Source organism: Microchirus variegatus (assembly GCF_963457635.1).
Source record: "Microchirus variegatus genome assembly, chromosome: 17".
NCBI classification, from domain to species: Eukaryota; Metazoa; Chordata; class Actinopteri; order Pleuronectiformes; family Soleidae; genus Microchirus; species Microchirus variegatus.
In genome coordinates this window covers 14,589,075-14,613,358 of record NC_139818.1, presented here as the reverse complement: position 1 = coordinate 14,613,358, position 24,284 = coordinate 14,589,075, and the positions used below count along the sequence as shown (strand labels likewise).

At 41.3% G+C, this 24,284-nt stretch overlaps 1 protein-coding gene across 1 annotated transcript in view; it reads right to left on the bottom strand.

Annotated features, from left to right (window-relative positions):
• LOC310939523 (glutamate receptor ionotropic, NMDA 2C-like) overlaps nucleotides 1-3,699 on the bottom strand; it is a gene marked incomplete at both ends in the record, with an annotated part of 36,693 nt that extends 32,994 nt beyond the window's left edge. Inside the window, 2 exons of the mRNA XM_083904291.1 lie at nucleotides 2,168-2,266; nucleotides 3,343-3,699. Coding sequence (XP_083760417.1) covers nucleotides 2,168-2,266; nucleotides 3,343-3,699 — 456 coding nt within the window. The remainder of the gene's footprint in view (nucleotides 1-2,167; nucleotides 2,267-3,342) is intronic.
• Between the last annotated feature and the right edge of the window lie 20,585 nt (nucleotides 3,700-24,284).

Below are 24,284 nucleotides of genomic sequence, written 5' to 3'. Positions count from 1 at the left end.
AGAGATCACTGAGACAGGACCCATAAATAGAAGGCCCGGACGGCTGCTGCTTCTTTTTAAACCCACCATCAAAGATATCCATCATCACCGGGCTATTGATAATCAAGCACTATTGAGCTCTTTTATCCCCCCGAAGAGAATCATGCACTCAGACATATGTCTTTCGTCATCGAATCCACCTGTTTCATTGTGGCAAAAACCTCTGACAAGTTTTTCTTTTTTTTTGATGTCAACAAAGATGTGTATAAGAGAAAGAAAGAAAGAGAGAGAGTGAGGCGAGGGGGGCTGAAGGAGGCCTCGGACAAGAACACAACAGAGGACAGTGCTTTACGCTCTGTGCTAAATAGAGACGCGTCCCTCTCACGTTGGACTCACAAGACAAGCGGTCCCTTGCTACAACAGATAGCACCCCATCTGTGCGTTTGCTCTATTTTTGCCGCTGTCAGGCAAAGAGGTGAAATAATCCAGCCTGAGACGACAGTGATCCGCTTTGCAAATTACAAAATAGAGTATGGTGACAACTGACAAACTTTGCCCCAAATACTCGTAGACATTTTGCACTGCAGAAGAACTGCCAGAGAGTGGTATCAAAGGGACATCTGGGAAATGAACTCCTCCTCGCCAATTTAAGGTGGAGCAGGGAATACAGGAGGGAAGGAAAAGGGGAGGTGAACCAAGGACAGCAGCGAAACAGAAGCATGGAAGCAAAAGACGAGTGAATAGTTTTGATTTGGCGATGAATGATGAAGATCCAGCCTCCTGAAGGATCTAATTAACAGTTTAATGGGGTCCGGGAGCCCCAAGCGAGCAAAGAGGAGCAGATTCAGATTGAACACAATAGAGAGCCCAAAAAGATTTTATTTAAATGTGTTCAGGAGTTACGGTGGTGGAGGGCGAAAAAGTGGAAATGGTGTGAAAAGGTAAAAGGAACGAAAAGAAAGAGATGGGGAAACGAGCGAGACTATTTAACTTGTGGAAGAAGGAGGAGAGATGCTTCTGCGAGACAGTAAAACACATCTTTCAGGCAGCTGTCAGCCAAGCTTTGTCGATGCATTTTTCTCCTCCCTCTGGCTCTTACTCACTCAGTCTGCCTTTGCCACTCTGACATCAAAACACAAGCAAATCAGTCCGCCTTCTGCAGCAACAACACATCCTGTTTAAAACCCATACAGTGCAACATGACGTCTGCAGATGTGTTTGATTAACAGGGAAATGGTAAACACAGCGAAACGTTGCCGAGGGGCAAAAAAAATCCACCACTTGCTTCACCTTTTAGCAGAGTTTGGTTGCTGGTTAGATCTAGGAATTTGCTCCATGTGTGTTTGTGTGTGTGTGTGTGTGTGTGTGTGGGGGTTTTGGGGGGTGAGTGTGTGGGGGGGGGGATCTTGTGTGTTAGGGAGTTCATTTGCATGTGAGTTTCTACGTGTGAGAGTTGCTTCTATAAATAAGAGGTGTTGATGATAGTGAAGCGGTTAAAAGAACGGAAGATAAGATGAGTGAGAAACGCGTAAAGTGAGAGGAAGGAGGGATGGAGACGTTTTGCTCCTCAAAAATCTATGTGGTGTCATTAAGCTGCATCTGTACAGTCTGAACAGCACAAAGCTCACAGCTCCCCATTGTCCGTTCATCAATGAGATATTTGCTTAATAGTAGCACGGAAAAACCTGCTGCTCTTCAGTGATCGATTGAGGCACAGATCACAGAAAGTTTCCTTTCCCCACAACTGAGACTTTTCTCAGCCAAGGATTAGAGGAGCCGGTGAGGGTCGATGTCTGCAGTCATTGCTGATAATTCACTCATCTGTGTTTTGCTCATAACCAAATATTTGCATGCAGGGAAGTGCTTGCCAAAGTAGGTTTCACTGCTCTGACCTACTTAAGTTGTTTAAAACTGAAAGATGCCCGGTGTGAAAGAGTTCTGTCTGAGACAGGAGGCTGTGAGGAGCGCGTTCTGCTGCTGTTGCTGACAGGGTTGACACGACATGTCTGTTGTTATTCTTACTCCCAGTGGTTTTCTGTATTTGGGATTTAATTGCACATAATACTGTGTGTAATCAACCACCGAAATCTGTGTCAAAAGCATGTTTGTGTCATCGCTGTGCCTGTTCCAGCAGGTGCAGGTGATGTGCCAGTGCTGAAATGTCACTGGTTCATTATTTCGACTTTACCTTGTAGGGTATGACAACTGCAGAGCCACCGCTGATGCCCACGATTGGCAGCGCTGTCTGAGTGGAGAGGAAGTCCAGGATCTGGGCCACTTCTGCCACCTGAAGACAGACAGACTCAGTGTTTGTACCAGTGCATTTGTAGCAGAAATCAGTTGTTATAACACAACGTGAGTCCATTAATTAGCCCTTTTTCACATTGTATCACACTATTTCCACCTTCAATCCCAAATTCGACATTTGTCAACAAGAAATCCTCAAAAATACAGTGTTTAAAATAGTGTGTGTCCATTTTATTGACTTGTACACACTTGTACACACACAAGCGTGCAGAATAGACCCTTCTTATGGTGAAATTCATCATGTAATTTGTATCATCGTGTAAAATTCCATGTCAACCCTTTAACACGTAGCGTTTCGATGACACGTTTGCACAAGGGCACTTTATTAACCGTAGTTGCGCGACAGATTGTGTTATCGGAAAAATTCCAATGGTCGAGTTGTTGCACGTCAAAGCCAACATGTGGTTATTACGGTAATTTCACTTGGCCTGTTTTTGCACATTGAGAAACATAGAAAAAATATGTTGTTCATTTACAACTGCTGTGTTTTTCCCTTTTGTTTTTCTTGGAAATTGTTAAAACCGTATTTTAACATGCAGTAAATTATAAATAACTGCCAGATATTGGAAGTTAGTCTGGAAAAATGGACAAAAGCACTTATAGGACATTCTCTGGTCCTTTTTATGATTAAATTAACCCCCCAAAAAAGTCCAGACAGACATTTTGAGGGTTAGGTGTTAAAGGGTTAACTGAACTCAATCTGTGAGGAGAATGCATGCTACTCAAAGGACCTTGAGTTTGTTCCCTTGGTGTTTTATAGATTACTTATGTTGAGATTTTTCCTCACTTCTTTGTTCCTTACATAATTAAAAACCACACCAAAACTATAGTAGTTTAATTTGGATATAGCACATGCCTGGAATCTAAATGAGTTGTTGTTTTCTGCTGCTGCCCTGTGTGATTTAAGCTGACATGACAGGGTAGGTGTTTTTCTTTTACATGAAAATGTTTCTTTGTGCAGCTTTTGTAAACATGGACTTAGGTGACTGAACACCGTGACTCTGGAGGCGATGTTTAATCAAAAAAAAGCTGAAAAATACACAAATCATTTTTTACCTGAACTCCGGCACCTGAGCCCACGTCGTCCTCAAACACTACGCCATGCAGCCTCTCTGTTGCCATGGTATCACAGAGGCGCGTCAGTAGGTCGCGGGGGTTAGTGTCGTTGACCAACACGGTCACAGGGCTGACCACCACGGGCAGATCATCGAAGTTTTCCCCACTGAGGCGACCCCTGACCTCATTCTGGTAGCTGGAGCCACTGAACACCACGGCCACATTGATGGACGGGTGGAGGAGGAGCGGCCGGGCCTGCAGCGGGAGCGGGGAGGAGATGAGCAGGAGAAGGAAGAGGAGAAGGAGGCAGAGCGGAGACCAACGAGAGAGAGGAGGTTGTCCCATGGGTATGGCCATGTTACCAGCCTACTGCCTGGAAAAGAAGGGATAGAGAGAAGAGGGCAAGAGAGAAAGAAAAAAAAACACAAGAGAAGCTAACACAAGGAACGCTACAGTCAAATAAGCTGCTTTGCTTTTATTTTGACATAATGCCTCATAATCCGTCATTACATATCCATCCTTTATTTCTCTCTCGTGGTTTCTCTGTGACCCTTTTGTACCACAGTATTAGTGGCACATGCAGACTGTGAGCGTGTGTGTGTGTGTGTGTGTGTATGTATATTTGCTAATGTGTGGAGCAAGTGTGTGTGCATGTAATCCTCTGTAATCCAGCCCCCAGTGTCATGACTGTAATCACCTTCTCCATCTCTACACATCTCTGATTCAGCACTCACAAACACACACACACACACACACATACAAGCATATCTTACTCTGGACATGACCAGGCAGAATGACAAAACTATCAGACAGTTTGTTGACTATTATCACTGCGATTATGTTACATTACTTCAGTCGGCCACACTCTGTGAGGTCTGATGCCTACAGCACTACCTGTTTTTGAAAGATGCATATTTTTACGTAACATTCTCCCAACATTCTGAACATGAAACTCCAGTTTTGCCATAAACATTAAATTCACTGTGCGAAAGACAGGGGGGTTAGACCCCCCTGATTAACATTCAAGACCCCGTGAAAGCCTCAACTGCAAAATTTTAGGGGGGTCTAAACATGTTACAGTGTAACTGGAAACATGTTTTTTTCCTAAAGATTTCTGTAATACATCATATAATATATGTTAAACAGAAATATATATTGATCATATTATGATCTACATACATAATACACTTTGCATGCTTTCTTATCCTTTTTAACCACACAAAATGTCAATTATTTTGTTTCTAATTGTGTATTTTTAATGTTTTAATGAATTGCTTTCCAAATGGCGCTGTGGAAAAGGCCCACACAAGCCCACATCTGACAGGGAAGATAGCCAATACTGCAGGGTGGCACCTGGGGTGGTGAAACAGTATTGTGCAACAAGTGGGAGATGGGGACCCCCCGATTATTAATGGGTATTTCAAACACTGATTAAATTAAATGTTCTTAAAAAACCCAACTGACCACCATGTCTTCATTTCTGAATATTTCAGTGTTCATCAGCGATATAACAACACACACAGTATCACCTGCCCAATACCCATAATCTAATCCAGGAGACAGTAACGCATCTAACACAGAAGAAGAAGAAGGTCCAAACAACACAACTAATGTGACAAGTTATGATGACACGCAGAAGATAAGAGGACCAGGAAAGCACTTGGGCTGGTCACGTTTGTCAAAACAAGCTGTTGTAGGTCTTCCTGTAAATAGAGAGTCTCTGTGCTCTGTCTGTGGATTAGGCAAATTGGACACTCTAAATTGTCCGTAGACGTGAGTGTGAGAGTGGATGGTTGTTTGTCTCTATGTGGCCCTGTGATGGACCACGGTGTACCCTTCCTTTCACCCTATGTCAGCTGGGATTGCAACCCTGATGTGGAGGATAAAGTGGTAGAAGATGAATGAATGAATGATTTAATGAAAGTTGATGTGTATTCACGATGAAGCTCCAGATACCTGCCATATATGTTGATATAGAGTGCATTATGAGGTGTTAACATTCACTACAGTTAAAGATTAGTGAAAATGAATCATGAATTTTGAACATTTTGTTGCTTTTCCCATTGTATCAAAAAACAATACCAAACTAAGACCCCAAGTTTAGTGTTTTTATTACAATAACGACACAGTGAGGTCCAGTGTTTGGGACCATTCACACAGGTATGCCACCAATCACCAAGCGACATCCAGCAATACGTCTATCCTTAGCCACCCGCATCAAATTCAAATCACTGATGCTAGCCTATAACGTGCTCCATGGGTCTGCTCCCACCTACATAAATGCTCTCCTAAACGCTTATGTTACCCCTCGACTACTCCGTTCATCAAAGGATTGTCGCACAACGCAATCCAGACTCTTTTTGTGTGTTGTTCCACACAGATGCTCTTGAAGACCCAGCTCTTCCAAGTGCATCTTCTGTCCTAGCACTTACCCTACACTATCTACTTCTGCACTTGGCTCTACCTTCGGCACTCTCACCCTCTATCAGTCCACTGTTCCTGTCAAGTGGATTTCTTTCCAAGACTTCTTCCATGTATCTCTTCTTCATCTTTTGTAAGTCGCTTGGGATAAAAGTAACACCGACCCAAATGGGTTCCCCCCCCCTGCACCCTCAATATATGCAGATCTGAAATGTTTTAATTCTTCATCTATCTCCCAACAACATCAGATCACAACATGGTAGGACCAATTCTCCTCTATAGACGTTAACTGAGGTTTGTTCAGAAAGTAAATGAGGGGAAACTCACTACTCATTAGACATAAAGAAGGAAAAATAACGCTTTCTCCTCTCCTCTCGAAAGATGTTCCTGCAGTAATGAATCACTAAACCACTGATACCAACACCTCCATAATTTACTTCTGCTGTGGCCACTTCAATCAAACACTTGCTGTTTGAAGGTCTTTTCTGATGAAATAAATACCTTTGAACTATTGATAAGGACAGGTGGGCTTTCTTATTGCGCACACAGAGATCTCCACATACACTCTCGTTTTTAATAGTGTGGGTTTTAGAGAGAGAGTCGGTCTCATCTGAGGCCATCAGAGACACCCTGATAATTAACAGCACCTCCTATCTTTGATTCAAAGCTCTTTTCAAAGCAGCACTGGGGTTTAACGTGTCCTGCCCCTGCACACTGTTCATATCAATCATTCATCTTAATAAGGTTTTCAGATCATGGGCTTTAGTTGCCCATAGCAATAAATATACAGTTTTAACATTTGAAAGACAATCCATCTTGGTTATTAGATGCAACCTTCAGTCAATACAGGGTCACATCTGCAATAATGGACATGGAGCAGTCTTTTTAAATACAACTGCGTGTTTGTGGTTTTTGGATAATGCTCGGTTCTATAATTAAATTTGTCTTTTCTGAGAGATATTTGAGTTTGAACAAGCAAATGATGTGTGTGAGAAATGTACTGAGTGATGTCGTCGACGTATTTTAAAGGTGCCATATGTAAGAATGTGGCCAAAAACGTTTACTACATTCAAATTCAAAACTCCAAGGTTTTTTAGGTTTAGTTTTCTGACGTAACTGGCAACCAGTGGTTGCTCGGCAGCTGAGACTCTACTGACTGCAATGATTGGTAGAAGGCGGTAGGTGGCGCCACATGCCAAAACATGATTTCAAAACATGAACATGATTTGCAGTCTGCAAAAGATTTTGGCTGTACTGTTGTTGTTGTTGAGTTCAGTATGTTATTACATAATGCACCTTTAAGTCCATACTGAAAAATTGTTTATTAGAGGAGAAACAAACTACATCCGACAACCGGATTTTCTACAAATGCTCTGCAAAATGTATGCAGATTTGTTTACACAGCGCAGTAGAATCTTACACCTGACTAATTGTGATCATTTTATTTGTCCCCATTTAATCATTATACTTTTCATGTGAGCACAGAGCAGCTGTTAACTGACCACCCACTTGTCCAAGGTGAACATTTAGAACACACACACACACCCCACACAGCAAAACTCTAAAAAAAAGAGCTTACTCTAAATGGCAGCCATGCTCCGACCATCTCACTGTGTTTTGAACAGAGTAGAAAAATATAGGACTTTACGCAAACACGTGTGTGCAGCTACAGTAGATTAAAGGCCTTTCACCCTTTGATCCATCCATGTATTTTTAAACCACAGTTTGGCACGTAGCTAATTTCACACAGTTGGATTAATGTTGTAGACAAAGACATTTCCTCGGTATCCTGGGTGATGGTAGGTGTTATTTTTTTGTTTTTTATTATTAAAGTCTGTGAATCAGAACGTGTTAATATTGTGATACAAATTGATAACCAGTCTGTACACAAGTCTGTTATGTAAAAGATGTAATAAAAATGTTATGATTTTTTTTTCATTTGGGTTGTTTATGCGTGAGTAAATAATACGTGAACAAAACTGTTGTTTACTGCAAATCCTTCAGAAACTATAGCTCACGTCCTTTTGTAATACACTGCTTACCACAAATGAAAGAAGGCAGCAAACAAACACTCGCCCACTCACCAGCTGTGAATTTTCCTGTATTCTATTTGACAAGGAATTCAAGGCTAGCAGGAAATTTGTGCTGCAACATTTGCGGACATTTTCCATTTTCAGAAAACGTGTCTTTCACGCATGTCTGGAAGCAGCTTTCAGGGACAAGAATGGTGGACAGAGATAGGTAATTTTGGAGACAGCAGAGTAATTACATAAGCCAGAGACAAACAGACAGACAAATAGTGACTGGGTGGAATCACATGACTGAAGAGAAGGTCAAGTGCTCGTTTAACAGTGTAATCTCTGGAAAAAGGCATAATGGGGCCTCAGATTAGTGGTGTGTGTCTCTGTGTGTGTGTGTCTGTGTGTATGGCGGGGTGAGGGTAGTTCGTAAATTGAAGAAGTAAGTGTAGCCTATCTGCTCTAGATTAGCAGCAGTATAACAGAGTGTGATTACGCCCTGAAGAGGCTGTGAACACAAGGGACAGACCACAGTGTGTTGCTTCTGAATTCCAGTCACACACAAACACAAGCAACAGCAACTATGTTGTTATCCCCTTTTAACCTTTCAACCGAATCCTAAAAACCATATAGTGCACATGTTTGTTAAAAGAGGAGCGTTTCAGACAAGCTGAGATAAAGGAGAAAACACTGAAAACCCATGTCTATTCTGTAATATACCTAATGTAAACTATAGAGTTGAGCCAATACAATACTCTAGATTGTATATCAGACACATAGAAATTAACAATACGATACGATCCAAAAATCCTACATATCACATGCGTCACTGTGCACTATGACTGTAAAAATGTAAATAAAAGTGATTTCAGCACCATTTAAGTAACGATTAATTAAATAGTTGTTACACATTTATGTCGTTGAAATAGCTCGAAAATGTCTGTATCGGACTAATTTCGGTATCAGTATCAGATACCGATATCAGTCCGATACAAACATTTTAAACTATGAAGCCATTAACAACACATTGCGAGACATTTTGAGCGAACAACATCATTCTCCAACTGTGTATTCTGCAATTGAATGTTGCAGACTCTGAAGATGGCAGTCACAGGAAAACAACTTCGGCTAAATTATGAATTATAGAATCTGTCTGCACCCTTGCAAAGTTAGCCTTGCCTTACTACAGTGAAATGTTGTTTTGAGCCTCACGGCGGTTTTTAAAAGAATTATTTGTCTCGACGCAATGCTATGGCCCGTGCACTTCTCGAGGAGCTCTTTGAGTCGAAATCGCCCAATTGACGTGATTGTGATACCAACACAGAATACCGTGTTTGTAACTCTTCCTTTTTCCTTTAATCCACATGTGTGGTTTGGCAGATTGAAGGTGAGCATGGTGGTGAAAACACAGGTGTTATATACTGGAAGCTGCACCTCCTAGAACAAGTATAGAAATTAACAGCTTGATTATACTATCAAATAAGACATCCGAAATGCTAAAGCCCTGTGAACTATTCACCTCTAAATCATGCAGTCAGTATATGTAGCAGACCTTGTTTGAGGCTTTCAAAACACTGAATCCTAGCTGATTTCTCACATGATGTAATCTACATCGACTGACGACTACTACTGTGTGCCATTATTTATGAAGGGAAATCTGTTGGACCAAATGTTGGACCACATGTTCAGCTGACGCCGCAGTCCGTCCTGTTTGAGAGTTGTACCTCCTGGGACGCACGCTCATTTAACTACTTAGCAGGAATATGATGATAGAGTCCCAATACTGTGTCCCCTGGGGTGAGGTGGAACGGAAATGAGTGGAGAGGTGATGGGATGAGTGACATTGCTGGAGAATTATCAACATGTTTTTTTTTTTTGTTATTTTCCGTGATGATTTGATTGCATCAACCGGGGGTCTTGAACTACAAGGGTAATGGCCTCACTTTCATCAGCGTACCTCAGACGAGGAGCTCTGACAGCTGCAGGAAACATTCTCTTGAGCCTCATTTATGCAGACTTGAGCGATCCAAAAGAAATAATAATCCTGGAGTGAAAATATATTCTGCAGCAATGATACTCAAAGTGCTGCTTGTATTCCTAATTCACACTTGATTTTGAAGCATGTGAAAAGCGTATATGTGTGTATATGATGACATTACTACACGACTACAGATTTTCAGAACAAAAATTCCTCTACCAATGGAAATGAACATTGGATTTGGCAAAAACAAATGTTTCATTTAAAGATAATGACTGTATTGTTCACAAGCCCACTCAACATTCACCAACTGTACTTATAGGAGCGATTTACCATCTTTGACCTCATATTTATGTTTCCTCTCTCAGCACTATAATCAGCATCAGTTTCCACTTAAAGCTGGTTTTATTTTAAAAGGCACAAATAAACCCACGTGTCACCTTCTGCTCAGCACCACCAAATGAATGGAAAATAGCGGAGCACTGAGTGGCAAAAGGGCCAGAATTTCACAGGAGTTGGTGGTGGTGACCAAAAGCAGAGCTAAAAGGTGAGCAAATGTGTGTGTGTGCCATGATTTCACCTGACTCTATAACCTGATCTTGACATTTTCTCCTAACAGGTTGCTGTAAGATATACTGTAAGCACGAGACCTACATTCAGTTCAGGCTGATCATCTCAACTTTATATTGGTATGTTTTTATTTTCAACATTATTCTACCAAAAAACCGAGCTGTGTTAAATGAATACAATCCCTCATTTCAATACTTTCGCTCCTTCAAAAAGCCTCTGAAATACTAATTTCTATGACTGGAAAGTGATGTGTTTTGGAAACTGGTTTTCATGAATGTGAGAAAATGCAACTCATATCAAATGTTTTTTTTTTTTTAATTAATGTGACTCCAGTCAATGACAAACCTCTTGCAGCGAAGTCGTCGTGAAATTAGTTACATTAACGAAATGGCAGTCACCAAACCACAGACCCTGAATTAGGAGCAGACACTCTGTCAATGTCAAGCAGCTCAAGTGCTCCACCCTTCTTTTCCTCTTTTCATCCCTTCATCCCTGCATTCCTCCTCTTTATGGATGACTTGTGGAAGGCAAGCTGATTTGTAAGTGGCGCACAGGCAGCGCTCACGCAGCCCCACGCCACGCACACATGCATCATCCCAGCTAATAAACCGTCCACATACAAATTAAAATCACAACATTAATAAATGAGCATGTCACACGCTTATTGTGAAACACATCACATGATGTATGCGTTGTACATTTATCACAGTTAGGCTTTTTAACCTGCATCCTCATCTTCTCACACGTAAATATTTAACAACTTACATAGGAAATCGGTGCAGGACATAGTGTGTCGTCCGATATGAGCGACGTTGACGCGGTCGGGGCATTTCTGGGCTGACTTGGCCTCGCGCCACTCTAATTCAAAGCAATCGAAATCCCAGTGACACCCAATCTGCTGCTTCACACTGTCACACAAACCCACATGGAGGCTACTCAGTATTTCAGAAATGAGGACAATTTGTTGGGGGAAAAAAAATGAAATGTAGTAATAAAGCGATATTTTTTTGGGACGTGCTAAAATCTTGCGACCCTAGAGGGGGATCACAAACCTTATTTTGGGAACCCCACGTATGTAGATACATATTAATAAGGCAAAATGATCAAATATTAAAAAAATTATTGTATAATGAAATGTGTGTATTTCTACTGTCTTCTGCTCTCCTTTAATCACATTTTCACCCCATGACCCACTGAGGAATCACAAAGCCTATGTTGGAAATCTTACAAGCTTAAATAAACTACCACATGATTTTTGCAACAGTTTCCAGTCATAAAAATGATTTTCAGAGGTTTAGGAAGTCGCAATTACATTTTGTTTACAATAGAAATCTTAGAAATTCACCTGGGAGCCACTGAACTGTGCTGCTTAGAAAAAAACAAACAAAAAAAACATGATATGTGTGAAAAGGAGTGAAACGCTTCTGTCACTAATGGAGAAAAATGGGATCTGCTACATGCAGCTAATGGGACAAATCAATGAGCATTAGCAGATCACTGATATGACAGTAAAACACTGCAACTGCAACGTCCATAATCACTGAGTGAACAGTGGTAATGAGGAAGCATGCAGGTACGAAAAGGATTATATTTGGGTGCCCACACACACACACACACACACACACACACACACACCAAAGCTCAGAGTGATAAAATGCTAATGTATCCTCTTATAGTAGTTCCTGTTATAATAACGACTGGCAGCTCTGTCAGCAGCAGATGGGGAAACTCTTCACTTGTGAAAACAGGAAGAACGACTGCACTTATTATACACTTATCTGTTACTCTTTCTCTACCTCCTCTACACAAACACACACACAAAGAGAGTGAAGTGAGGGAATGTGTTCTTACGTCTGCACGTACGTGTGTGTGTGTGTGTGTGTGTGTGTGTGTGTGTGTGTGTGTGTGTGTGTGTGTGTGTGTGTGTGTGTGTGTGTGTGTGTGTGCGTGTGCGTGTGTGTGTCACACACTTACCTGCTCTCTCTGCTGTCATCCAACTTGATCTCGCGCTGCTTCATCGTCCCACAGCTTCTCCTCTCCAAATCCCTTTTCTCTCTCTCTCTCTATTTCTGTTTCTTTCCTTTCTGCCGGGGGTTTTTCACCTGCCTCTCTCTCTGCTCCCGGCACCTGTTGGAGTACGCATTTAGACCAAGTCTTTGTGTGAGAGAGGGAGTGTTTTGTGAGTTATCAGTGAGTCTTGTGTCTGTGTGCGCGCGGTGTGTTTAGCAGCTTTGGATGTCTGCACACTCCCCTGGAGAACTTCACAACGTGACAGCGAGCGTATGTGATCTCTCCCCCCCCCCCCCCAAAAAAAACCTTCACCCTTCTCTCACTTGTCTTGTTTGGTGAGTGTCACATAGAGACATCATTTACAAGTGGTCATGAAGGTGAAGACAGGACACCCAAAAAAAAAGGAGAGAAAAGGGTGACAGAAGACGAGAGGTGCAGGAGCCTGCAGACAAACTTGTGTGTGTATAGAAGTGTGTATATGTGCAAAACCCACTGTGTTTATCTCTCTGTCTGTATCCTCCAGGCTCCCTGCTGGTCAGATGAGAAGAGTTAAAAAAAAGGGGGGGGGGAGAAAAAAATGATACAATGCCTTTTGAGCAAAAGAGCACAAACACCAGTCGCACTTCAGCAGAGATGCCTCCCCACAGTTTCTTCCTCTTTTCTCCCCCTCTCCGCCTCCTCTGCCTCCCTTTCCCTGTCCCTGGTGGGGGGCGAGAGACATGACCGATCCATGTTAGAAGTTAGGAAATATCACAGGCAGATAAGAAAGGGTCCTGTGAAAGCCTCTGCATCATTGGAGCAAAAGTTTTCCCTCCTCTTGTCCAGTTATCAGCCCAGGTGATGATGGTACTCCACAGCCAGGGATCCCCCCCCTCCTCCCCCTGGTGATGATGTGCCTCTCCTCTGGTCCTGTGTGATCAAAAAAGAAGAGAAGATGACAATATTTGGGGGTTTTGGCTCTTGTCCATATGGAGGCGACGTGATCCAGATGTTGTTTGATGGTGGGAGTGCTGGGATCACAGAGAGAACAGCGGGACAGATGGCAGGTCTGCGGGGTCGGGCCGGCTGAGCACTAGCAGGTCTTCATCCTGTTGCACTGATTTGTTGGGTGTTTTTTTCTCTTCCCCTGCCCCCCCACCCCACCACAGTTTCTCTCCCTCCCTCAACGTTGTGCTGACGCTCATCTGCCAGTGCTGTCAGACTAGTAATCCCGCTCTCCATTTCCTTTTTAACTCCATCTTTTCTTTATCTCTCCCTCTATCTGCTCTCACTCCATCACAGGAAAGGCTGCATGTGAGTCCCGATAATAATGGTGCGAGGATTTGGTCTGCCTCCCTTCCTCTCCTCGCTCTCACTCTCTTCAGCACAACCCCTCCTCCTCTCCCAGCCCACTTTTGCTCCCGATTTCTCTGTATTATTCACCTTCATCCTGTCATGTATTCTGCCTTCTTTTCCCTAAATCAACTCACCGTATTGCTCTGCTATTTCATTCCCAACCTCTTTTCTTTCTTTTTTTTCGTTTACCTTCACTATCAACAGGTCCTAAAGGAGCCTCAGTATTGTTTTTCCAGTCAGGATCCCTCAGGCTTTTATTGATATTTATCAGTGTGAATACATTTATACAAAACCAGTAAGGTCAAAAGACATCACATTTACATTGTTGACTGTTTCATGAAAACACAAACGCCTGTAGCCCAAAGAACAGAGGGCTGAAGTAAAGGAACTTAGTGCTTGAAAAGCAGGAGTATATTAAAAGCGCTGCACTGATATTACGCACTCAACCATCATTAAAAATATTAGACTCTTCTGTGGTTTTTAAGGAGCTTTTTAAAGTTAGAGAAAAATAATCTGCTTCTGGCTTTGACAAGTTTTTTGTTAACAGAACATTTGCGGAATAAACTGGTGAAAGATGTGGATATTTACCAGGAAAAGGATGTTTGTGTCACCAGTTTCTCTTGCCTCTAAAAGCCAGCGTATTGTTCTTGACCTTGTGTCCGAACATTGATGGCTCCTCCCAGAATGCAGTCCACTTAGGTCTTTACTTGTCTACTTGTTTTCATAAAATAGATTCATAAAACCACCTATAAAGATGAATGTTAACAGTTTTTGTTCCATTTGAAATATTAATCCTGGGGGTTTCTTCAGCTCAGCTTGTGTTACCCAGACATGCACTTCAATCTTTGGCTTCTGACATTTTCTTCACACAATGTTGACAAGTTAAACTATGAAAAACTATCATATTTTCAACAATATAACATATAATAATAAATCCAAAAGTTTCAGCTCAGACATTTGTTGCACATTTGACAAAATGCTGCTTTTCTCTGTTTGTTTGTATAATTAAATCAACCATATGTGTGTCGTGGCTTACAATGCGTTATAGTTTTAAAATTATTATTTTACTTTTTTAGTATAATAGTCTGTGTCAATAATTTGCAGCGACAGGAGCACGTGTTTCACAATTGTGTAACTAAATAATAAATCAATAAAGTAAATAATCCACGGTTGTAACCATAAAGTCCAACAAGCCCTAAAATCACAACATTGACCTTTGGCAACTGGATAAACACACAAACTGCCAAAAGCACACAGACAAGGCAAATACGGTGATGAACTTGGACGTGTCACGTCCATACAAATGTGTCTCCTGTCCGTTACAGTATGTCGCCCGTCTCACAGATGCTCATTGACAGGACGATCATCGGAGGAGTCCCCTCATAATTCTCACTTCTTTCAGTCTGCATAAAACAGAAACAATTAGTGTAGTTTTTTAGATAATTTTAACTGGAATCGTGTTGACATGCCTGTGTAAGGCTGGGTGTTAATAGGAGAGAGAGAGAGAGGAAGGACTATGATTGCCTCTCACTGTTCTGCTCCTTTTACGGCACACTCGTGACAGTAATTTCACAGGAGGAGAAACTGTTTCTGTTTGCTCTCCTACACTTTTTTTTTTTTTTCTTCCTCACTTTGTCAGACAGGCGTTTTGTAGTTTTAAAAGAGCGCTGTCTGTTGTAGGTTACCATCACTTCTAATAAAAGCTGCTTTCTTCTTCACCAGGCAGCTCGGTCAGGTGACGTACCTTTTAACACAGAACTATAAATACAGATGAGTGTTAAAATAGAGTGTTTGAGATGTGAGGTGTGTGTGACTGAGGTGTCTGTATCTGTGTGTGTGTGTAGATGGGTACACTGATGTTGCTGATGAATGGGAGAAGACAATAGCGGACGTGTGTTTCAAAGCACTGACTCCCCCTCTCTGTCTCTCGCTGTGTCTTTTAGAAGCTGGACAGTGTGTAAAAACTGGTTCAGCAACTAACCAAATTATGTTTGCTGGGAGGGGGTGGGGTGGGGGGGGGGAGCTTGCAGGCTGGCAGGCAAATAATTAATTCAACAATGTGTGTGTTGTCAAGAAGAATTTATATTATATGCATCTTGTGTAAGATATGGATTTCTTCACAACCAAGACTGGGGGCCGTCAACAAATCCAGCTTTTATCAACACAATCTGCAGCTCTAAACACAATATACACATAATTTGTTGTGTGTTGAAAATTGACAATTTAATAACACAGTTCTTTGTCATCATTAGTGTTGTTGGTTGTTTTATTTTGTCACTTGTTGTTAAAGACAAGTGACAAAATAAAAACCTTGAGCAGCCACTTGAATTAGTACTCTTGGCCATCAGGAGCAATAAAGTCTATATCGTTGTGTTGTATGACATGATATGATAGGACTCCATTCATGTGTAAAATACATAGCACAGGAATCAGCACCTTGGACAGCGCTCCACAATGTCACTGTCCCTCTTAAAACCTCGGGCAAGAGAACATTCCCTCGAGGTCGAGACATGTCTGGCGAACTGTCCTCCTAGCTGACAAAATCGGTTATTGTGCCAGAGGTCTGGTTATTTTTAGAGTCTGTTGTGCAACTTGTTTTATTTATTTATTTGTTTGTTTGTTTGTTTGTTTATTCAGCCCTGTGATGGACTGACGACCTGTCCAGGGTGTGGACCCCACCTCTCGCACCCCTGCCAACCCCTTAATGTGGAGGATAACGCCGTAAAAGATGGATGGTTGGATGTTTATTTATTTAGTTGTCCTGACTGGACACAGAGGTAATAGAGCAGGATCAAACAGTCAGCTCAGCTTGTATTATGAGGTGCTTCTTCTGCTACTCCGGTGCACTAGAAATTTTACTAATTAAAAGAAACATATTTGGAGATATGTGTTATTTTTCTTGTGAGCTGAGACAACAAACCTGTGCATGTGTACATGAAATATAAGGCTACAACCAGCACCTTGTTAGCTCAGCTAAGTGTAGCAGCTGGAAACAGTCTGGCTGTACTGTATGTCTAAAAGTAAGTACTGGCACTTCACAGCCAATAAATAAATAGAAACCTCAAAAACAGTGAAACAGCCACGACCTCCAAACATAAGAGTAATAGTAGTAAATGAAGTGTTCAGAATAATATTCCAGAAATACATGAAGCTAGTTTATTGTGTTGTTCTTTGATTTTAGTCTCCGTTGTTGCTATGTTTTAATGGTTGTTTGCTGTTATTGCTTGAGCACTTTATCCTCTACATGACGGTCATGGGAAGGCTGGAGCCAATCCTAACATACAGAGACAAACAGCAGCTAACTCTAACTCACCTATGGACAATTTAGAATGAACCTAAAACCGCGTGTTTTTTGTACTGTGGGAGGAAGCCACAGTCATCAATTTCATTTAGGTTTTAATACACAAACGTGGAGCAATATGGTCACTAAAAATTTTGAATTAGATTGTGTGGAACAAATGAAAACTGTGGATGAGGAAGAGAAGATAAGTTATGCAGCTTCTCCATTTATATTTATGGCACAGACATGAGAGTTGTATCAATCACCTCATCAAAGTCTCCACTATATGAGTGACTGTCAACTAAGCCATACCATTATTATCGCCTTCCGCGCCTCTCAGTAATGCTGGGTGTGGACAGAGTGGAAACAGTCTTGAAACTTGAGGCATGCAGAGAGCCAAACTTTCACCTTAAGTGTGCCTGAAAGATGGTCTCTACAATGTTCTGTTCTTTACTAAACTTTGCACTGCTGCAGCCTCACTGCTCTTTTCAAGCATCTCTGTCGTCTGCTTAGCATTTAATCAGCTCCACCTCCACCCCAGAGTCAACCTGTTTGTTCTACAGAGAGAGGGGAAGGAGGAGGTGTCTGCTCTCATCACTCCCCAATCTTTCTCTGTGTAGCTTTTTAGGCTGCAGGGAGGTCAGAGCCAAGACACTCTGCAGCAAGTGTACTGCTGTGCTTTAGCTCTCATATCAATACTCTTCTCTGGCCAAACAGTGAGATAAATCAACCTTCAGATTTGTAGTTCACTGTAGTTATATGAGCAGTAGGAAAGGCATTTCCACAAGACACAGAAAAGTGCTTTCAAGTAATGAGAGACTGATTATGTATTAAGCGGGAAACAAAATATTGTTAAAGAAGACTCCAACTGACTGTGCCAGACTGAAAAATACTATAATATCCTGACAGACAAACAGTAAATATAGAGGCACTGATAGAGAGAGCATGACTCATTTATAAAAGCCTCACATGGGTGGCCTTGATAGTTTTTAGTCTAGGGAGTTATGACTAAAGATAAAAGCAGAGTCAAACTACAGAAGTGAAACACAGACACTGAAGATCCATCTGGGCCTGAATAATAAAACTGAGCTTGAAACGAAGCATCCTAAGAATTAAAACAGGTATAGTCATTGACTGTGAAAAAAAAAAAGGACAAATTCAACAATCCCTGAATTATCGTCCTCAAACCGCCAGAAGCTCCAAGATAAACAACACTTAATATCTGTTAGCTGACGAGCCACACCGTGAAATAGGCTTCCACACTCCCTGACTCTCAGTGAGATACAGAGGAGTATCGTCTGCATAGCAATTAGCAAGTTATGCTCACACATGATCACACATACTAATATCACGTATTTGAGGCAGTCAGACTTTTCAAAAACTGACCCTGCGCTAATGCGGCGAAAGCCAAAGATGAATCAGCATTTGTGAGTGTCGGATCCTCTCTTACAGGAACAGTCGACGTCAGACTGTGACAGTTGAATGGGTTTGTAATGTCAGCCGTGTCACAGGCAGAGCTCAGGTCGAGAAAAATTTCAATATTCATACATTTGATGAGCGCTCAAAGTTGTCAAGAGTCGACTTTGAGTTAAAGTGAGTGACAAAATTACATTCTTTATATGAGGAAGTACTTTTGAAGCTGATCAACTATTAAAGCTACGATTCAGAACTGTCTTGTTTAAACTGATAACTTCACACAACTGCTCGATATTATCTGTCTCGAACTCACCTTGTCCTTTCTCTCCCCCAGTTTTCCTTTCACCCCAACCCGTCGAGGCAGATGGCCGCACATCTTTGAGTCTGGTTCTGTCAGAGATTTCTTCCTGATGCCTAGCGCTTGATCCTTGTGTGAATTGTTGGGTTTCTCTGCTCTCTATAATATTGTAAATGTTTTTGTCTACAGTAATTTTACAGCAATTGTTATAAATTGACTAGTCCTTTACTTTAAATATCTAGATATATTGAACCCTGAGCTAAACTTATTGTGATGAAAATACAACATTAAGGATTTAATTGAAACACAGCATGCAGCTAAAATGAATTATTATTTACTTAAAATAAAATGATATGGGCATAAATACATCAAGTTTTAAATTAATTGTTTAATTGGTTGGTGTGAAAACTGCTTCAGAGTTTTCTGATTTATTTAGACCCGAAAGCCAACCTGTGTGTGTGTGTGTGTGTGTGTGCGTGCGTGCGTGCGTGCGTGCGTGCATTGTGCGTGCGTGCGTGCGTGCGTGTGTATGTGTGTGTGGTCAGGTGTTTAAACAGACAATCATCACTCAATGAGTAAACAGCTCTGGAGATTGGGCTAATGTGTGAGCGAGTGGAGGTGAATACTAACAGGGGAGGACATGGGGGTGAGGTGAAAATGACAATAGAAGTGGACAATGGCAGAGCGAGAGTAAACAAACTCCATCAGCTCATATTAAAAAAAAGCCTGACTGCAGATCTGTGATTAGCCCACAACTGTGGTATTTTTATCACCCAATGCAACACTTTTGATCCCACCCACGTGTCACAGACTCCAGAGTCCTCCTCAGGGACATTTTACCCCAAGTGATGGGTTAAAATATCAAATCCTCAGGGCTTCAGTGGCAGATCTTCTCGGCCATGTGGCCCACACACTTTTTTTCCGCCATTCGCTTAGTCTTAATGTCCGCGTCTTCGTCAGCGCCGACCCTCCCCACCCACCCACTCGTCCAACTGTCCCCCAAGGACACTTTGAAAAGCAAAAAATAGCTCAACATCAGAAAGACGGGAAGAAAGTGTCAGATCCATAAATAAATGTCGTCTTTGTGCACCTTGTTTGAGACTGGCTGACATTTTAAAGCCTGCCAGGTATTAATACCATGTCTCGTGAGACAAAAATTGTACGTGTGGGTGCATGAGTGTGAGGGAAAAGCAGAGCATGGTTTTTCTGTGTGTGTGTGTGTGTATTTTCATTCATCTATTCTCAGTTGTTTCAACGCAAGCCCAAAAGCAACATTATATGTCAAAGTGGAACACTCTTCTATGGGCTTTTTATGAAATTCATTCATTCATTAATCCTCCAGTACCTGCACCCTGCACAGGTCGTTTATGGACTTATGCGAGGAAACATGAGAACCTATAGAAAAAAACATGCAAACTCTATACAGAAAGACCCAAACAGAACTGTTTCCCCTCTTGCTGTGAGGCAGCAGTGCTTGTCATGTGCTCCACCATGTGGCCGTTAGGAATTATCAGTGGGAATGAACATCGTCGCCCCCCCGGGGACTACAGGAACAGAGGAAGAATTACAGGAGGTGTGCACAGGTTAAAGGCTATAAGACACATGAGGGACGAGGAGAAAGTGCGGAGAAAAGGTCACATTTGCTCATTGTATCAACGTATGCATAATCCCTGCATTCTCCTCAGGTCCTCACTGAAATAAGGAAATCCTCAAAGGATTTTGTTGGGATTTGTAGCTCAGTAACTCAGGGTGCATCTATGGGGAATTGCTCGGTGCCCTTTAGTAAAACCCATCATTGGATTGACAGTTAATTTCATTAAAATGTTAAACTGGCATTGCAGAGGCATTAGGCACCAATGCTTTCAATTAGTCTTTGTGGTATAATTTTAATGGATTTGTTTTAGGCATTTTTGTCGCTTTATGTTTATTTTTTCTTGTACATAAAAACAAACATAAGAGCTCTTGCTCTTTTGAGTCTTTAATTGGATTTATTTAGATTATATTCATCATATTTGAATTTTGGAAGAACACAGGATTCTGAATATGTCCATAAAATTATTATTATTATTATTATGTTGCTGATCTTTATGACCATGGCTGATTTACTAATGAGGGTCTGTTCAGGTCCACGGCAGTTTGGATCAGTTTATATTTTCCTGGGATCAGATCAGGTTGTTTTCTTGGCTGTTTTATTTGTTTGTACTTTTTTCACAGAAAAGTCGTTTTGCTTTGAAGAACGAGCACCCAAAATTCACAAGTTTGACGTTTAAAACGTTGAACAGGGCAGCGTTCAAGTGCTTTCATTTGTGATGTGAGGACAGTGTTGTGTATTTAATTTAAGGACCTGTCTGGATTCAGACTACGTGTATAATTATACAACGGCAACTGGATTTGTTTGAGAAGCTTGAAGACATTTTCGCCTCTCTTTCGGATGAGAGGTGAAACGTCTTCAAACATCTCCAGGAGCCTCAAGGCTCATTGGCCTTATATAACACTTATGTAACTCATGACTCAAATTGTTCACTAACATCCAGCGTCAGGTTTTGCAGACTTGTGTGGACTCTAATTTCTCTGGTATGTTTCATGTACATATAAAATCTAAAAGTTTTTGGCAAGTATTGGTTATGGAAAGGTATGTGTTTGTTGTTGTTGTTGTTTTTTACTAGATACAAATCTATGTTATGTCCCTTTACTGTGTGTGTGACAGCTTTATGGCTGAGTTGAATCAGCCAGCAGAGTATCGCTCAGATTGCCCCCCGGTCCAGAGGGAGAATTAAGGGAAGCCATAAGTGTTTGTGGAGGTCAAAGGTTAACAGAGCGAGAAAGGCGAGGAGGAATAAAGAGGACGTCATATACGTTGACCTAAATATAGACGTAAGTTTCAAGGTCATTCTCCTCTTTGCTACCGCTTGCTTTCACCCCTCGGTTGATTTTTACGAGGTCGGGGGTCACTGGTAATTATCTTTCATTGTCAAACTGAGGAGGCTCAGCGAGACACCAGGTCACCTGTGATTCTGATTGAGGTCCTGCGAGCTCGCACATGCACGCACATTCTCCCAGACACACACGCACACACACACACACACACACAAATAGGGAATCAGCAGCAGGCAATTGTGCAGCTTTTCATTACGCTTCTGATTTGGTCATTCATCATTTGCACACAGCAGCCAACACATGTTTATGTCTGCACAGGATATCTGTGTGCCTGTGGGTGTGTGTGTGTACATATTGGTTTCCTGGCATGTGTTTGATTCAAATCACCATTACAGTAAGACATTGGCCAATATGGAGCTCACTATCCTGCCCTTGTTTGCTTTTTCCAAAATTGATAATAGATCGCATAGATTTACAATGTAAAGAGACAGATATTGGCATATGTGTCTCTTCCTCCTCAATCATATCAACAACTTCATCCAATCCATCCATATCAAAACAAATAAAAAGCGACACAGAAATGGATACAAATAAACAAGCTGACAGTAAAATAATGTAAATAAACTGACAAATAGAAGAGCTGAAAGAGTTCAGGGACGATAAGCAACACCTATCAAACATGTAGAGCAAGAGAGTAAGAGAATGACCTTTTAACTTCACCTCTTATACAAAACCTACTGTTGTAAAGGATAAATAAGCTTACTTCTCAACATGCTGTGAATATTAAATGTCAAATGTGATACATTATTAACAATGTTTTAACGTTTTCGCCTTATATTTCCTGTGTACGAGCAGCTCAGCTGGGACATGGATGAGCTGAAGGCAGAAAATAAACTAAAATGTGTACAATGTTTGACAGAGTTTCTCATTTCTAAATAAAAATAATAGAGAAAAACGACAGTAGGCTATACCGCCTTTGAGAGACTCATTCAGGTGTGACACCAAACACCAAAAGCTTCATTAAAATATGTTTCCACACAAATATATTTAAATGTATGCACACCTCAAATGAATATTTAGTGCCTTGCATAAATCCCTTGCTCCTTGGTAAGCTAATGTATTAATGGACTGTGTGTGAATGTCCCTGTGTGGATATAGTGAGACGGCAATCGGGTGATTTTATTCAGAGATACAGAGAACACAGAGACAGATCAAAGATCACCTCACCTCAGATCTGCCACTATGATAATGTTGTGGCTGGAATGGCCTCAGTTATATGCGCATGGATATCAGATTATCTTATATCTGTGTGCTGTTTTTTAACTGTTCCCAACATTTTGACCTTGGTTTGGTAACAAGGGAACTGGATCAGGGGCCTGACCCAGTTCCCTCAAAGCCACCTGTGTTTATTAATAGAATTAGGGATTAGTTATAATAAGGGACATGTTTTTAAAAAAAATAAATAAAAAAAAAAAAAGGGTTCTACAAAATAGTAAATGTGGATTATTTTAAGTTTCTGCGATCTCATGTGACTGGATCTCTCGTTGCCACAACTATCATCAACTAGCTATTACTATATTACCACCTAGTGGTGAATCACTGACATCACCACCTTTAAGGCTGAAAAAAAGTACAAAAAATACAAAAATGCCCATAATTAGTTTTCTATGGAAGAGTATAAAAAAAAAAAAACAATGACGTTAATCTCAATATTCTGACTTTAATCTGAGGATTCATGCTGTTTTGTTGTTTTGTTTTTTTACACGTGGCCCTAATGTGCTTCAGTAGTTTTCTGATGATGGAAAAAAACAAGTAAAAAATAGAAAAGCACTCGTAGTGCGCAGACCTCCGCCAATGCAGCTCAGCGACCCAACTCCCTCCACCACAGATCACGCCCAAAAGTGAATCTCTTGTTCCTGGTCCCAATACGGAACATTTCCTGAAAATTTCATCCAAATCCGCCCTTGCCTTTTCGGGTTATGTTGCTAACAGACAGACAGACAAACAAACAGACAAACAAACAAACTCCGGTGAAAACATTGAAAACTCATTGGCAGAGGTCCATGAACGCTTGTTAAGACAGTTAAGACTAGTTAAGACAATCATTTATTGAGGCACTTGACACAAGCCATGGAATGTACAAATCAAACACAACAAATATAAACAAGTTTTTTCTTTTTTCCACGTTCTTGCATCTGTAAACAAAGTAGGAATATTACATTCTGGCAGTAAATTCACACAATAACCTGTCCAACCCCACCCGCCACAAACCTTGCACCACCTCCACTACCAATGCTCAGGGTATAGTGCACGGTAAAAACAACAGCTACAACAGCTACACAAGGTGTACAAAACATTCAGTGGAGCCAAATACAAAACTATGACTCACCCTGCCTCCCATTACAGTGCTCTCCTCCAGCCATGAAGAGTGCACGCTGTTCATTTAGAAACGCGTCATGTGTGTGAGGTAAATTTCGGGGATGAGGCATCTAAGACTATTTAGCAGCACAAGAACACGTCTCCATTTGTCATTTTTCAGTAAATATATAAAGACATTATCCATGTTTTGAGCAGACATGTGCACAGGCAGAGTCTATAGGTGTCTGTCTGCTTTGTCTTACACTAACTAGGATGTAAACATTTAAGTATCATGTGTAACATCATTTTTATATGCTCTCCTTGGTTTTCGGATGTTTTTTGTTGTTGTTGCCGTGCCTATACTGTGTGCCTGATTTGTAC